This window comes from Silurus meridionalis, chromosome 23 (assembly GCF_014805685.1).
Source record: "Silurus meridionalis isolate SWU-2019-XX chromosome 23, ASM1480568v1, whole genome shotgun sequence".
Taxonomy (NCBI): Eukaryota; Metazoa; Chordata; class Actinopteri; order Siluriformes; family Siluridae; genus Silurus; species Silurus meridionalis.
Window position 1 is genome coordinate 23,146,626 of NC_060906.1, and position 17,500 is coordinate 23,164,125.

General features: G+C 39.1%; 1 protein-coding gene across 1 annotated transcript in view; it reads right to left on the minus strand.

The window, feature by feature from the left end:
• The window catches only part of akap12b (A kinase (PRKA) anchor protein 12b), a 66,766-nt gene extending 50,209 nt beyond the window's left edge, over positions 1-16,557 (minus strand). Inside the window, exon 1 of the mRNA XM_046836017.1 lies at positions 16,173-16,557. Coding sequence (XP_046691973.1) covers positions 16,173-16,289 — 117 coding nt within the window. The 5' untranslated portion in view covers positions 16,290-16,557. The remainder of the gene's footprint in view (positions 1-16,172) is intronic.
• Between the last annotated feature and the right edge of the window lie 943 nt (positions 16,558-17,500).

A 17,500-nucleotide genomic window follows, 5' to 3' on the forward strand; every position in this document is an offset into this window, starting at 1 on the left:
CTTTAGATCAATACAGAAAGCACTAGGGAGGAGCTGGAGTGCACACAGCATCATATAACACATTAACAACATAAGAAACAAGTACATTGCCACTCTAACTGCTTTCTGCATCATGACACTGTACATTATTACCACTGTATAACCTCCACATGTCCATCATTACCACTGTTCAACATCCTCAAGTCCATCATTACCACTGTACAACCTCCTCAAGTCCATCATTACCACTGTACAACCTCCACATGTCCATCATTACCACTGTATAACCTCCACGTGTCCATCATTACCACTGTTTAACATCCTCATGACCATCATTACCACTGTTCAACATCCTCATGTCCATCATTACCACTGTTCAACATCCTCAAGTCCATCATTACCACTGTACAACCTCCTCATGTCCATCATTACCACTGCACAACCTCCTCAAGTCCATCATTACCACTGTACAACCTCCTCATGTCCATCATTACCACTGTTCAACCTCCTCAAGGCATTCATTCCCACTGTATAACCTCCACATGTCCATCATTACCACTGAACTACCTCCTCATGTCCATCATTACCACTGTACAACCTCCACATGTCCATCATTACCACTGTATAACCTCCACATGTCCATCATTACCACTGTATAACCTCCAAATGTCCATCATTACCATTGTATAACCTCCTCAAGTCCATCATTACCACTGTAAGACCTCCACATATCCATCATTACCATTGTATAACCTCCACGTGTCCATCATTACCACTGTTTAACATCCTCATGACCATCATTACCACTGTTCAACATCCTCATGACCATCATTACCACTGTTCAACATCCTCAAGTCCATCATTACCACTGTACAACCTCCTCATGTCCATCATTACCATTGTATAACCTCCACGTGTCCATCATTACCACTGTTCAACATCCTCATGACCATCATTACCACTGTTCAACATCCTCATGACCATCATTACCACTGTTCAACATCCTCATGTCCATCATTACCACTGTTCAACATCCTCATGACCATCATTACCACTGTTCAACATCCTCATGACCATCATTACCACTGTTCAACATCCTCAAGTCCATCATTACCACTGTACAACCTCCTCATGTCCATCATTACCATTGTATAACCTCCACGTGTCCATCATTACCACTGTTCAACATCCTCATGACCATCATTACCACTGTTCAACATCCTCATGTCCATCATTACCACTGTTCAACATCCTCATGACCATCATTACCACTGTTCAACATCCTCATGACCATCATTACCACTGTTCAACATCCTCATGACCATCATTACCACTGTTCAACATCCTCATGTCCATCATTACCACTGTTCAACATCCTCATGTCCATCATTACCACTGTTCAACATCCTCAAGTCCATCATTACCACTGTATAACCTCCACATGTCCATCATTACCACTGAACAACCTCCTCATGTCCATCATTACCACTGTACAACCTCCTCATGTCTATCATTACCACTGTACAACCTCCACATGTCCATCATTACCACTGTATAACCTCCACATGTCCATCATTACCAATGTATAACCTCCACATGTCCATCATTACCACTGAACAACCTCCTCATGTCCATCATTACCACTGTACAACCTCCTCATGTCTATCATTACCACTGTTCAACCTCCTCAAGGCGATCATTACCACTGTATAACCTCTACATGTCCATCATTACCACTGTATAACTTCCACATGTCCATCATTACCACTGTACAGCTTCCTGAGGTAATCACTACCACTGTTCAACCTCCTCATGTCCATCACTACCACTGTATAACCTCCACATGTCCATCATTAACACTGTTCAACCTCCTCAAGGCGATCACTACCACTGTTCAAAATCCTCAGGTCCATCAGTACCACTGTACAACCTCTTCAAATCCATTATTACCACTGTAGAACTTACACATGTCCATCATTACCACTGTAGAACCTACACGTCCATCATCCACCCTACTCGCCAGATGTGGCTTCTGCGGACTTCATTCTCTTCCGAAGATGAAGATCCAACTCAAAGGTCGTTGTTTTGACACCACTGCAGAGATCCAGCATGAATCATAGAAGTTGGAAGAGGAGATTTCCAGGACATATTCCAGGAGTGGCAGGAGCGCTGTATAGCTGTGCCAGGGGACTGTTTTGAAGGTGGTAGTGTGTAAACATAGATACCACCTCGTATGTCATGTGAGAAACACTTTTCTAGGGAGTACAATGTCTAATGTATTAATAAAATGCACATCATATATTTGATCCATTTATAGTTACATTCAACCCAAAACAGCAGTCCAGTATCGCTTATGTTCAAGCAGTTTTTCACCAATATGCCACTAGAGAGTACTTATTTTTACTTTCTTTTCTCTGTGGTCTGTTCGTCACCTTGTTTGATTCTTCCTCTCTTTTCCTGTTTTATGTAACTCACACGCTCATTAGGCTTTCATGTGGTTGAAATTGGCTGGGCAAAAAAAAAAATTAAGATCAATGAGAGAATGAAGAAAAAAAACTGTGGGACGGAGGGGGGAAAGTGCACTTCTTTCTGCTTGGGATGGCATATAAACAGGTTCATTCTTCTGGAAGAGAAAAGGAAGGGGGATGGGCTGGCACTGGATTGAAGTATCACACACTCCGTTGGAAAAGGCCTTGATGAAAAAAATGGATAACGAGAAAACTAAATCTTTTGGTATTTTTATCTCACTTTTCAACGCAACAGCTAGCAAATGAAGTCAAGTCAAGTCAAGTTTATTTCTATTGGGTTTTGCACAACAGACATGGTCTCAAAGCAGCTTTACAGAAATCAACAGTGAAGGTGAATGGTGTGTATTTATCCCTGATGAGCAACCATGGCAACTGTGACCAGGAAAAACTCCCTTAGATGTTATGAGGGAGAAACCTTGAGAGGAACCAGACTCAAAAGGGGAACCCATCCTCATTTGGGTGACATCAAGACTGTGATTATAGTCTTTAAACAATACAGAACACTGGAGAGTGAGAACTAACATGAGCACTGGAATGTAAGATTATGAGTAATGATCTTTCTACAGTCTTTTAGTCATTGTGGTTATAAAACTAAAGTGGATCTTTTATTTTGATCTGGTTTTTTAACATTGTTGGATGCAAGATTGAAATCTACAGTATTAACGTATTGTCAGAAGGAAAATAAAACTAATATCAGTGCTAATTACAAGCTGGAGCAAATTAAATGAATAAAAAATGTAAAGCCAATTTATTAGATGTCCTGAAATCTGATTCATCTACACTTTTTGGTAGTTTCAGCAATATGTGTTTCTTCTCAAATTGTTAAAAAAAAAAAACATGGAGGCACACAATTGCATACTGCCCCTGTACACATGGTTCACAGTGGAAGCTCTTGAGTGGCCCAATATGGAGCTAATGAACCTATTGAACACCTTTGGGATTAATGTGACTGCTAACTGCACCCCAGGCCTCCTTACCTCACCTACATCAGCCACCCTTGTGGCTGAATAAACCTCCACAAATCTTCACAAAAATCTAGCAGAACATCTTCCCAGAAGAGTGGAGGTTATTATAAGAGCAAATGGGGACTGAATCTAGAATGGGATGATCAGAAAAATGCTTTTGTCTTTTGTCCATAGAACACAATTAAAAATATTTTGAGATACGGGAACCTTTCTGATTTTCGATTATTTTATCTCTTCACTCCTTCATCAGGTCTCTGAGGGAGTCACTCCATTTCTTCAGCTAAATGAATTATTTAAAGTGCCTCCCAGCTGGAAGTGGGTAAATCTGAGTCAATGGGTTTACAGTATATCAGATTATCTCATGTTCCTCACACGATTCAAGGCAAATACAGTAAGGGCTTTAATGTTTTTTTGTGGAAAATAAAAATAAAAAAGATAAATGCTCTGAGCCTTTAGGATTAACAAAACATGAAATTCAAATTTAGATCATATTCAGGATCCATGAGCAGATTTTTTAAGAAATCTCACAAAAAAAGGATTTCTCAAATCAGTACTGCATTATTATTACCCCAGGAACAAATCAATACTGCCATAAGCATTTTTGTATATATATATATATATATATATATATATATATATATATATATATATATATATATATATATATATATATATATATATATATATATATATATATATATATATATATATATATATATATATATATATATATATATATATATATATATATATATATATATATATATATATATATATATATACATATATATATATATGCATATACAGTACAGACCAAAAGTTTGGACACACCTTCTCATTCAAAGAGTTTTCTTTATTTTCATGACTATGAAAATTGTAGATTCACACTGAAGGCATCAAAACTATGAATTAACACGTGGAATTATATATGGAATTATATACATAACAAAAAAGTGTGAAACAACTGAAAATATGTCATATTGTAGGTTCTTCAAAGTAGCCACCTTTTGCTTAGATTACTGCTTTGCACACTCTTGGCATTCTCTTGATGCCTACTTTGATGCCTACATTTCACTGCATGTCATACCCTGTATGTATGTGTATGTGACAAATAAAATTTTATTTGATTTGATTTGATCAGTACTGCCTAATTTATACCTCAGGAAAAAATCAGTACTGAATATTATTACTTCAAAAACAAATCAGTAATGAATCATTATTACCTCAGTAACAAATCAGTACTGAATCATTATTTACTTCAGTAACAAATCAGTACTGAATCATTTTTACTTCAAAAACAAATCAGTACTGAATCATTATTACTTCAAAAACAAATCAGTACTGAATCATTATTACCTCACCAACAAATCGGTACTGAATCATTATTTACCTCAGGAACAAATCAGTACTGAATCATTATTACTTCAAAAACAAATCAGTACTGAATCATTATTACCTCACCAACAAATCAGTACTGAATCATTATTTACCTCAGGAACGAATCAGTACTGAATCATTATTACTTCAAAAACAAATCAGTACTGCCTAATTTTTACCCCAGGAACAAATCAGTACTGCCTAATTTTTACCTCAGGAAAAAATCAGTACTGAATCATCATTATTCAAAAGCAAATCAGTAATGAATCATTATTACCTCAGTAACAAATCAGTACTGAATCATTATTACTTTAAAAAGAAATCAGTACTGAATCACTATTACCTCAGAAACAAATCTGTACTGAATCACTATTACCTCACAAACAAATCTGTTCTGAATCATTATTATCTTACAAACAAATCAGTACTGAATCACTATTACCTCAGTAAGAAATCAGTACTAAAACATTATTAGTTTAAAAGCAAATCAGTACTGAATCATTATTACCTCACTAACAAATCAGTACTGAATCATTATTACCTCACTAACAAATCAGTACTGAATCATTATTACCTCAAGAACAAATCAGTACTGAATCATTATTACCTCACTAACAAATCAGTACTGAATCATTATTACCTCAAGAACAAATCAGTACTAAATAATTATTACTTCAAAAACAATTCCTTCTACAAATGTTCTTAATGACCTTGATCTCTTTTTTACATTACATTTACAATAATAATCTTTTTGTCCACATTGTGCATCAGTAATGAGACTGGACCTTAAATCAAAACCAGAGAATATCTCAACAAACCAAGTTCGACAACTGGGCACCTGAGACCTGCATAGAAAACCGCTTGATCATCGTTTAGACGTGTTGATGACGCTGCTAAAAATAGCACAGACTCGTTATTCACACCACTCTCTTCAGCACTGCAGTAACAGATGTTCCTTTCAGTGGATCCTCTCTTTTTTGTAGCTTTAAGCATCAATTTACACTCCACACACCAAAACCAGATTTGTGCTAAAAAAAACACAACCTGAAATATCACAGTGATTTAAGTAATCTGATCCTTTGCTATGACACTTAAAAATTGAGCTCCACTTGGATCAAAGCCCACCATAAAAAATTCAACTGTTTGGACAAAACAATTATAATTCCAACTAGAATTTCATGTTTTGCTCTGAGGGAAGCCTTACATCTTTGCTATAAAGCTCAGATTAATTGTCCATGATGGTTGTACTTCTGGAAGTTTATTTTCCATTTTGAGATTTACAAATGTTCAACCAGAGTGACCATCGGGTTCTTGTTCGACTTTCTTACCAAAGCCCTCTCGTGTGATTGCTCGATTCTCTCCAAGAAGAGTACAGATTCTTCTATTGAAAAATTATGGAGGTCACAGTGCTCTAACCTTCCCCAGATTTGTGCCTCAAAGACACAATCTCATCTCTTAGCTCTTCGGCAAGTTCCTTTGACCTTCTCATGGCTTGGTATTTGCTTTAAGATTCCTCATATAGCCCTTTCAAATCACTTCCAAACAATTGAATTAGCCATTGACGGACTCTGATAAACGTGTAGAAACACATGAGATGATTTTATTGTCAAATAAATAAAGGGGGTCTAAATACATCTTGAGTGCACTGAATAATCAAGCTCTTGTCAATATGGAACCAAATGCAAACTGTTTTCTGTTGTGACTTTTATCACACTTATACCACAATGACCTGTTCCTGAGCGTGGAGGCTGGTGCATTCCACCAAACAACATCGTTCAGCCACTGATCCTCAAATAACGGCCCACATGTCCAGCGTATCCTATCACGCCATACAATCCTCCTGATAGTTGCTGATGCTGTATCAGGGTCATGCTGTTGTCTTAGAAGCACACACGTATCTCTACAACCACTCGACTGAGTCATCCATGAGCAGATTCCATGCTCTCCTGGTTGTCCTGGTTGCTCTTTATTTCCTTATGACGTATAATGTTACATTTACCTCAGGTTCATATTCGTTTTTACGTCATAATACGTCCTAAAACGTTAGTATATACTCAACTAGACTGTCTAGGCTGTTGAGGATACAACTGTTTATAGCCTACGTGATACAAGTAACTAACTGTTTTATGTTCCATTACATTGAACATTTCTATATGGATAGAATTTGACTAGCTATGCATTATCATAATATACCATGATCACTTCCCAGCATTGACAAGTCAAAGATCTCATTGATGTTTGCAGAGCAAAACAGACTGAATTGCTAAAAAAACCCCGATAAATTTTTATTACCTATTTTGTTTCCCAGATAAAGTAGTGCCATCAGATTACATTTATTTACATGAGGTTTAAAAATGAGGTATTAGAGAGAGAGAGAAATAGTGATTAATGTTCATCTGTACTAATAATGAAGTTGTTGAAGTTGAACTCGTCCGGTTCGTTTCAAAATTAATCTTGTGCCTCGAGCAGTTTATCACAAACACCGTATTCACCATATAAGTTCCACCACATGCAAAACTCCTCCACGGAGCTCAGTAAGGTCAATAAAAAATCTACAATAGCTGTCCGACTCTGGATGGAACTGGACCTGGAGGTTACCGTGCATTCATTTAGAACGCTGAGTCAACTGACAAACACAAACCGTGTGTTCTGAACTCACACCTGACCTCCCTTCAGCCAATCACAATCGGGTATTAACACTGAGCCTGGTGTAAAAGCAGAATAAAGCATTTCAGGACACATTCTTTAATTGTAAGTGGAATTTATCCATGTTTAGAACATTCTACCGCTCGTTATAACCAGTGTTGGGCAGTAACGCTTTACAGTAATGCAGTTACTTTTGACAGTAACTAATACTGTAACGCATTACTTTTAAAATAAAGTAACTCCTTTACCGTTACTGTATGGTGCATTACCCGTTAATTTGGGCTGAAGTGTAGACTACAGTCTAACCTGTTTACAGCGGAGACGCATTGTAGGATTGGTGGATGAACCACTGTAAACACGAAGAAGACGCACTGTGGGCGTGTCTCCGTTTATTCAGGTCTGTGCGGCAGTAATGGCGAGTCGAGGCGAGAGCAAGACGAGTTTCTCAAAGTGGAAATATGCTCATTATTTTACTTTAGTTGAGCATAAAAACGTTTTATTCAAATGTAAACTGTGTCTTTCTGGTTCGAAGGTCATATCTACTGCGATAAACAGCAACTCCAATCTGTCGAAGCTCCTCCAGAAACTACATGCCTCTAGAAGCTAGAAGCTAGAAGCTAACCCGGTGTTCTGTTCTACATTGTTGATAGTTTTCATTCTTAAGCTGTGAAAGGAACATTTTTAAGAGCTCAACACAACAGCTTTTATGATGCAGAAGCCACTTTAGTTTTTGATTGTGAATATATTATTCAGCTTGTTTTGTTATTTATTTCAGAAATCCTTGTGATATATTCAGTGTGTGCTGCTCTGACTTTAATAAAATAGTGTTTAAAAATGACTTTGTGTTTAAGTCAGTTTTGTGTTTCTAGACCATAACACATAAAAGGGCATTAATGGGAACATTAAAGAAGGTTCTTTTAAAAAGTAACTAAAAAGTTACTTTTAACAGTAACGCATTACTTTTTGGTGTAAATAATCAACAAAGTAACTAAGTTACTTTTTGAATGAAGTAACGAGTAACTGTAACTAGTTACTATTTCTTAGTAACTAGCACAAAACTGATTATAACATCTACACTAAACAAGTGGCCACTTGCTGAACAAGGAAACAACATGGAGCGAAAAAGGAAACAGTGATGAGCTGATATTAAAACAGGAACACACTTGCCCTCTGTATTACACACAAGAAATGCGATTCATATTGGTTTAACCCTGCAGAACAGCTTTTATGTTAGTGAGGTATTTTACGGCTACATTTACGTTAATCAACACGGACAACTACGTTTGCCAAAAACAAAAATAAGAATGAATGCCAAACCCGAAATTTTTTGTACTAGACCTTCGAACTTGCCAAGCTAATAACACCCAGATACACTATATGGAGAAAAGTTTGATGCGTGCTTTTTGAATTTGCTGTTACAATATGCTCCACTCTTCTGGGAGGATGTTCCTCTAAATTTGGTGGAGATCTGTGCTCATCAGCCACAAGATTGTAGGTAAAGACAGCTCCTTAGCGCCAGCTCAAATGATGTGAGGAGGATTCCTGGAGTGCAGTCAGTGATCGCATTCATCCAAAAGGTGTTCAACAGGTTTGAGGTCAGAGCTCTATAGAAGGTCATTTAAGATCTTCCACTCCAATGCATGTAAAGCATATCGTAATGAAGATCAGTTCGTGCTGGAACAGGTTCGGGTCTGAAGTGAGGGGGAAATGTCATGCTTCTGCATCCGAAGACGTCTGATACATCGGCGTGCCTTCAACTTTGTGCGTCAGCAATACTTGCATTGCGTCCCAATACCTTTGCCTGTATAGTGTAGCTTGCCTCTGTCTCTGTGTGTGACATGTAGCTAGCATTGAAATCAAATAGAAAAATTGCTGGATTTGTAGAAACAATTATTTTTACTTAAACATACACAAGTATACCTTCGAAAGCATGTGTACCTCAAGCGTATTTTCATGTTTGGAAGCTTTTTATCGTCACAACGTTTCAGAAAAACATACCGTGAAGTGATAAGCCAAGTTCAGCAACATCTGCTTTATCAACAAAACTTTATGCTAATTCAACATGTTTATATGTTTTTTAATTAGCTAGCTAGCTGACTAGCTGGTTGTCATTTTTGCTAGCTAGCTGCTTCACTATTTAATAGTCTCTCCTATGTTTATATGATATTAGCAATGCATTAGCTAGCATATATTAGCCAATGTGACAACAAACCTACTGCAGTGAGATTTTTATTATATTTATTTATTTTCAAGTGTCCTGGATGTTTTGTACACAAACCCACAGCTCCTCAGTCATGGCGTATTAGGTGTGTCTAAACCAGTAAACCTTTCTTTCTCACAAATAGCCTTTTAAGGAATCTCCTCCTTTTGAGTTCTTAAATATTTCTCCAGCCACCAGAGGACTTAAATATAATCAGTCCTTCGGGACGGACGTAACGTCTGCTCTCCATCTAGCTCTTATTTAGACAAATCCTCCAGGACTGACAGATGGGAGAGAAACGTCGGTGTCCTTCGATATAAACACTTGTAATCACTTGTAATCACACACGCTTCGCGCACTTCACACGGGATCGGAGCAACGCTGTTCAGAGCGAGGGATCGTATATTACGCTATATGGCTAAATGTTTGTGGACACCTTCTGGGGAGATGTTTTACTAGATTTTTAATGTAGGTTAGGTAAGGAAGTCTGAGGTACAGTCAGCATTCACATTCATCCAAAAGGTGGTCAATAGATCTACAGCAGGCCACTGAATTCTTTCCTCTTCATTCTATTTAAAAAGTAGATCTCAATGGAGCTGGCTTTGTGGACAGGAGCATTGCCATGCTGGAACAGGTTTGGGTTTCCTAGTTCAAGGGAAGAGGAAAATTCATTGCTACCACAAATACATCCTCTACAACTGTGTTCCTCCAAGTTTGGAGTTAACAGTAACTACATACGGCTATGAAAATCAGGTGTCCCAATACTTGCGTCCGTATAGTTTGGACATCCAGTACAGTAAAATCCTGGTTCGCAAAATTTTCAAGCTCCACTCTATACACGACCTGAACGATATTAGATTGAAAATCTGGATAACTGTAACTCACTCAGTTCATGCATAGAGGAACAGCAAAAACAAAGCCTATCTCTCTCTCCTCACCCTTTCACTCTCCCCCTCTATCATTCAGTCTTTCTTTCGCTTTCCCGTCGCCCTGTATTTGATCTCTCTCGCTCTCGATTTTGGCCGTTGCTCATACAGCGCCCCAGAGCCTCAGGGGTTGTCCGTCTGGTCCATCCTCAATGGACTCTCTGTATTCCTCTCTCTCTCTCTCTCTCTCTCTCTCTCTCTCTCTCTCGTCCTATCCTCCCCTCCCATCCTTTATGACCCTTATCTGATTGCTTACTCTTCCACACCATCCGTCTCTCATTACACCTCCGTATACGATCGCCTCATGCAGTTCCTCCGCTATAACCTTACATAAATACGCCTTCACAACGTGCGCCATAACTCCTGGATCAGATAAAGGTCTTAATAACCAGCCATTAGCAAATATTAAATTATTTAGTGGAAAAAAAGAGAGAGAAATAGAGAGAGAGAGAGAGAGAGAGAAAGAGAGAGAGATCCATAAGGGATTTAATAAAGGCAGAAAACAGCAGATCCAAAACTCATACGCTGGACCCTTGTTTTTATTCTCTAGCTGATTTTTTATTGTGCGTGATTAAAAGAGAGAGAGAGAGAGAGCGAGAGAGAGAGAACGAGAGAAAGAAATAGAGAATAAGAGAGAGAGCGAGAGAGAGAGAGAGAGAGAGAGAGGAGAGAAACATTGCTAAAATTCCAAAATCGCCAGAGAGGAAGTTTATCGACCATCTCGCCTCACACAAACATGCACTAATATCACTCACTCACTCTCACACACACACACACACACACACACACACACACACACACACACAGCTGAAAGGTTGGCTTGTCTAATGGCTGTCAGGCCCCTCATACACAGCTATATGGCCAAAAGTTTGTGGACACCTCACCATTAATAAAAAAAGATGTTCCACTAGATTTTTGTGGAGATTTGTGTGAGATTTTATTCAGCCATAAGAGTGTAAGTAAAGTCAGATACTGATGGAGGTGAGGTGAGGAGGCCTGAAGTGCAGTCATTCAAAGGTGTTCAGACCACTAACGATCTTCCACTCCATCCCATGTAAAGCATATCTCCGTGGAGCTGGCTTTGTGGTCTCCTAGTTCAATTCAAGAGAAAAACTTCATGCTACTGCATCCAAAGACGTCCAACACAATTGTGTGCCTTCAACATTTGGGGAAAAAAGCACATATGGGTGGAAAAGTCAGGTGTCCCAATACTTTTGTCTGTATAATGTGTATACAGTTTCTGGAGTAACTCATGATTTTACCAAAGAAACTATCATCAGTGACAAAAGGTGGGGTGAGGATTACTGTTACCATGACTACAACAAATTGGAATTATTTTCCAAGTGCTCCTCTGATACTGGGGTCCAATTTACAATCTATTAAACATAAATCGAAAAATCCTCATGTTAATTCATGTGTAATATCGTTTTCTATAATATGTGTTTTATTCCTCTTCTATCACAAACCAGATTACATTTATTTATTTTTTATAAAAACATGAGTTCCCCCTATGACTTACTTTATATCAGATATAAATATTCCTTCTCTCATTTATCTCGAAATGAATAAACCAAAAAAAAAAAAAACCCTGTCTGGAAGTTACCGTTTCTTTTTTTTAACGTACACATTTGACCACAATACCTCTTTCAGCCTTTCTGAAAACGCTCATATCTGACATTCCGATAGCAAAAAACCACAGCACTGCAGAAAAAATAAAGACGTTGCCCCTTTAAAAAAGCCCCCAACGAAATATCTGAGAGGGCCTCAGAGGCGAAGAGAAGCTGGAGAGGGGTTAAGAGCGCGACATGAAAAGAGAGAAACAGAAACAAGTTTATTATCAAGAAATTTTAAACATCTGTGTGCTTAATAATGAACGATTATATTGGGAATAAAAAGCCGGCCTGACCCTGCTGGCAACATAACCGATCCATTATCTGAGAAGAAGCCATTATGAGTATTAATAAATAAACACTGGAGTGAGCTAAACGATGTGACAGGAACATGCACAGATGAAAAGGATGTAAAATACCAGACCGAATGGCTTTTTACAAAAATAATGGTCATGTTCCTTTTGTTTCAGGCATTTCTGCACAATTATTATGGGATTTTATATATATGTGTAAGCATAGGTAGACATTTTCCCTTCACTCAAACTACAAGATCTAAAACTGTTCCAGCATGACAATGCACAAATCCAGCTTTATGAAGATCTGCTTTCCATTCATTGGAAGTGTGCCTGACTTTACTAACACCGTTGTGGCTGAATGAATCTCCCCAAATCTCCACAAAATCCAGTGGAACATCTTTTTACAGAAGAGTGGAACTAAATGTGGGATGTTCTAAAAGGTACAAATGCTCAGGTGTCCACAAACTTGTGTGAGAGCATGGAAGACGCAGTTAGTTTCAACGTTCTGAATGATTGTGCTGCTTATTAACACCTGTAACCACAATAACATCCATTATGGTCATTTCCATAGAGGAGTTTTGCGTGTGGTGGCACGTCTATGGTGAATATCGGGATTTCCATAAACGGCTTGAGGCAGAAGATCGAATTTGGAGATGAACTGAAGAAGAAAACGAGAAAAATGTCCAATAGAACGGAAAAAACAGCACCAGGAGTTAACTCCAACAGCTTCATTGTTAGTTGAGACGCACTACCACGCATCACCTCTAGGGGTGATTTGGAGCAACAGACGTCTAGAGTTAATAAGTTGTATATACAATAAGTCATGAAAAATTAACCATCATTTGATCTATTCAGTCAGTTTTGCTCTGCAAACATTAATAACAGCTTGAACTCCTCAACGGTGGGAGGTGACCATGGTGTGGGGTGATAATCCACGGCGAGGTCTGAGGCCTAGCACCGTTCTAACGCTTCACCTCCACACCACTTATCACTTTAGTGCAGGATTTGCGGTTTGCACAAATCACCTGCTTATTCATGCTGATGTATAGAAACACCATGATCTTCGAAGCTGCGCTTTTTTTTAACGCACCACGCCGAATATAGCCTGCTGTAGCTCCCGACGGGATTCCTGATTCTCCGAGTGGAGAATGTTTTTCCCAGACGCTGCATTTCCAGTTCACATATGGGTTTATTTATAGAGTATATCTATGATATTATAGCATTAAAACATTGAGAAGATATTACTGCATCTATAATTGCCAGGATTACAGCCTTGAACTACACATCAGCCCTAGCATGTTACATGACTAGACATTATTGGGACACCTGACTTTCCTGATATATGTGGTTCTTTTCCAAACTGTTACCACAAATCTGGAGGCACTCAATTGTACAAGACGTCTTAAGATGCGGTCCAAAAAACTTTGGAAACCCAAAACCAGTTCCAGCATGGCGATGCCCCTGTGCACAAAGTGAGCTCCTTGCAGATCTGGTTTATATAGAATAGAAGTGTGTGGAAGATCTCCCTCTTTAGAGATATTGAACACTATTGGACACCTTTGGGTCGAATGTGAAAACTGACGGCACTCCGTCACTCCACATCTCACCTACATCAGTATCTGACCGGCTGAACGAGAACAAATCTCCACGAGCACACTGGAAAATCACAATTTTAAAGCTTCACCTCTGACTGTTATGAAGCACTGACACTGGAGACTCCTTCCGTAAATGCTAATGGGGAACGTGTGTAAATCCGTGTGTACCGTAGATCATCTGTGTATTCAACAATAACATATAAGAACGAGTGCATTCAAATTAGTGAAAAAACCTTCAAAAATGACTTCGGACCTCGACTTCGAGTATATAGAACCTCTCTTGGGAAAAGAAACGATGCATAACTGTGAAATACTGCCCACATTTTTTTGTCTCACAGTCGCAGGTTTCTTCAAGCGCACTCATTTAACGTCACACACCGCTTTCCAACGATCTGTTAGCCGAGTCAGGTGTATCACAGAGCTGGAAAACTGCGTAAACATTCCAAGCGCAGAACTCGTAAACAACGAGGAAAGAATGTGCACACAGACACGTAGACGGCGAGACAACATCGGAGGCGGAGGCGATTGAATACGCAGCATATTTCCTGTTACACTTCTCATCCTTCACAACCGCCAACGCTCAATTCTCCATCCCTGATTTGTTTTCTGTAACAGCAGCTCGGATAATAGTGCAGCTCCGAAAACCCACGTTCCACAATTAGTCCCATTTGCTTTCGGAATAAGCTCCACTCTTCTGGGAACATGTTGCAATAGATTACATGGAGGTTCATCCATCCAGAACAGTGTTAGAGAAGTCAGATAGTGATGTGATTGAGGATTCCTGGGGTGCAGAAAGCGTTCACGTTCATCCCAAATATGTTCAATAGGGTTTAGAGATCTATAGCAGAAGATCTTCCACTCCAACCCATGAAACGCAGATATTCATGGATCTGGCTTTGTGCATGGGGCATCATCGTGCTGGAACAGGTTCAGGTCTTCTTGTTCAAAGGGAACATTTCATACAACCGCATCCGAATACGTCTTATACAATTGTGTGCCTTTATCAGTTTGATGAAAAAACACATATGGTTGCAAAAAACAATTTTTTAAAAGTGTTTTAAATAATGAATAAGTGCAGTCTTGGAGGTTATTTATAGGTTCATTGAGTAGGAAAGAAAAAGGGGCGGGGCTTATTAGCTACTCAATATACTTCATACAGTTACTGTCTTTAATACTCTTTAAAACTAAGTTATCTAAATACATTTTTTTATTATATATAAAAATGATTAAAAAAAAACTTCACAATATGCACAGACGGATTAAAGAAATCCAAACTAACGCAATGTTAACAGTTAGGAAATTGTACTTTTTATTTTTATTTCTTATTTAAAACATTTTTTTACACACCTGACCCGAAGAAACATTTTACATTATACATATTATTAAACTTCATATTTAAAAATGCTTTATTTTTTTATTAGAAACCAGTTTTACAAAGTGCTTAACATTCTTTTAAAATGGCAAAGTTGGGAAATAGTAGATAGATAGATAGATAGATAGATAGATAGATAGATAGATAGATAGATAGATAGATAGATAGATAGATAGATAGATAGATAGATAATGCATGGCTGTGTGTTTGTATGAACACGTTCTTCATCTAAAGTTTTTTTTATTTATTTAATTTAAAACATATTTAAAGCGTGCGCTCTCACACACACACACACACACACACACACACACACACACACACAAATCAGTGATGCTACAAACTGCCTAAAGAAAACCTTTATAAATAAATAAATAAAATAATAATTTTATATATATATATATATATTATTTTTCTTAATATTATTCCTGCAGCGCATCAGTGACGTCACAAGCTCCAGTTTAGTGACGTCTTTTCTTTCCTTTTCTTTCTTTTTCTCTCTTTTTTTCCCCCTTTCCCAGACTGTGTGTGTGTGCGCATGTGTGTGTGTATTGCAGAGTCATTTCAGACGCAACCTGCGCATCTCCTCCGAGCCCGAGCGCGCACACACGCACGAACACGCACGCACGCACGTCCTCACACGCGGATCGCACACGCATTTCTCCCCCCCACGCCGCTCACCTTGGCGTCCTCAGTGTCTTCCGTGTCGCCGCCGCCGCCTCCGGTCTCAGTCTGATCGGCGATTCGCTCCTCCTCGGCGCTCTGGGCGTCCCGCTGCGCAGATGTGCTCGCTCCCATCCCGGAGGAACCAAACAAACAAAACCCAAAACAAACCGACAAAACAAAACCGTCACGATCTGGTCCAGTCGTCCACGGTAAGTCGTTATCACAGAGCAGAAGCACCTACAGCGGCACACGGAGCAGAAGCACGAGCCTCTCTGAAGGTCCTTCACCAGCTTCTAGAAAGATGAAGTCGGCTGTGTCCGCAATCACCTTTTTCAGGACGCCTCCTCCCTTCCAGACCCGCCTCGCAGCATCAACACATAACAACTGGAGCACACACACACACACACACGCACACGCACACACACGCTCCAGGCTTAGTCCTAAAACCTACACCACTATACAGTATGCAGATCTTTGAAGATGCCGCACTTCATGCGCACTGTCCTGTGGTATTGTTTTTCTCCATTTCTCAGATTCCTTTATTCAGCAGATGATTGGAGATGTTTCCTTTTATAATTAAGATTAAGGGGATAGAGGAGGAAAATGAAAGATGAATAATAATACGCAGTGGAAGAACCTCCCTGAAGATCATGATGCCTTCTAGTCTGCTTAGGAGCTGGTGGGATTGATCACCCCCATAGTATAGATAGTGTATAGACAAACAGTATTTATATATTATATAGAACATTATTACATTAGAAAAGTATGAGTGGTGAAGTGAAGAACACTGATGATCTTCATCATGGAACCTGTTACTGGGTGGATTTATGAAAATGTTGTGAACATTTTGTCCTCAAAGTTGATGTTAGAAGCAGGAAAAATGTGCGAGTTTAAAGATTTGAGCTACAAATTGAGACGTCTGGACGTCTGGGTCAGAGCATCTCCAAAACTCCAGCTCTTGTGGGATGTTCCTGGTCTGCAGTGGTCAGTGTCTATCAAAAGTGCTCCAAGGAAGGAACAGTGGTGAACCGGCGACAGGTTTGTGGGCGTCCGAGGCTCATTGATGAACTTAAGGAGCGAAGGCTGGTCCGTGTGGTCCGATCCAACAGACGAGCTCCTGAAGCTTAAACTGCTGAAGAAGTTCACGCCTGTTTGAGCAGCAAAAGGGAGACCAACACAATATTAGGCAGGTGGTCATGAAGCTCTTTCTGCACAGGTTCTACAGCATGGCAAGACTGAGCACAGCAACAAGGCACAAGCTAGTTTTACTGCAAGGTCTCGTCCAGGCAAAGATCTCAAAGCAGTCAGGAGTTTCAAGATGTGCTCCTCAAGCTCAAAGAAAC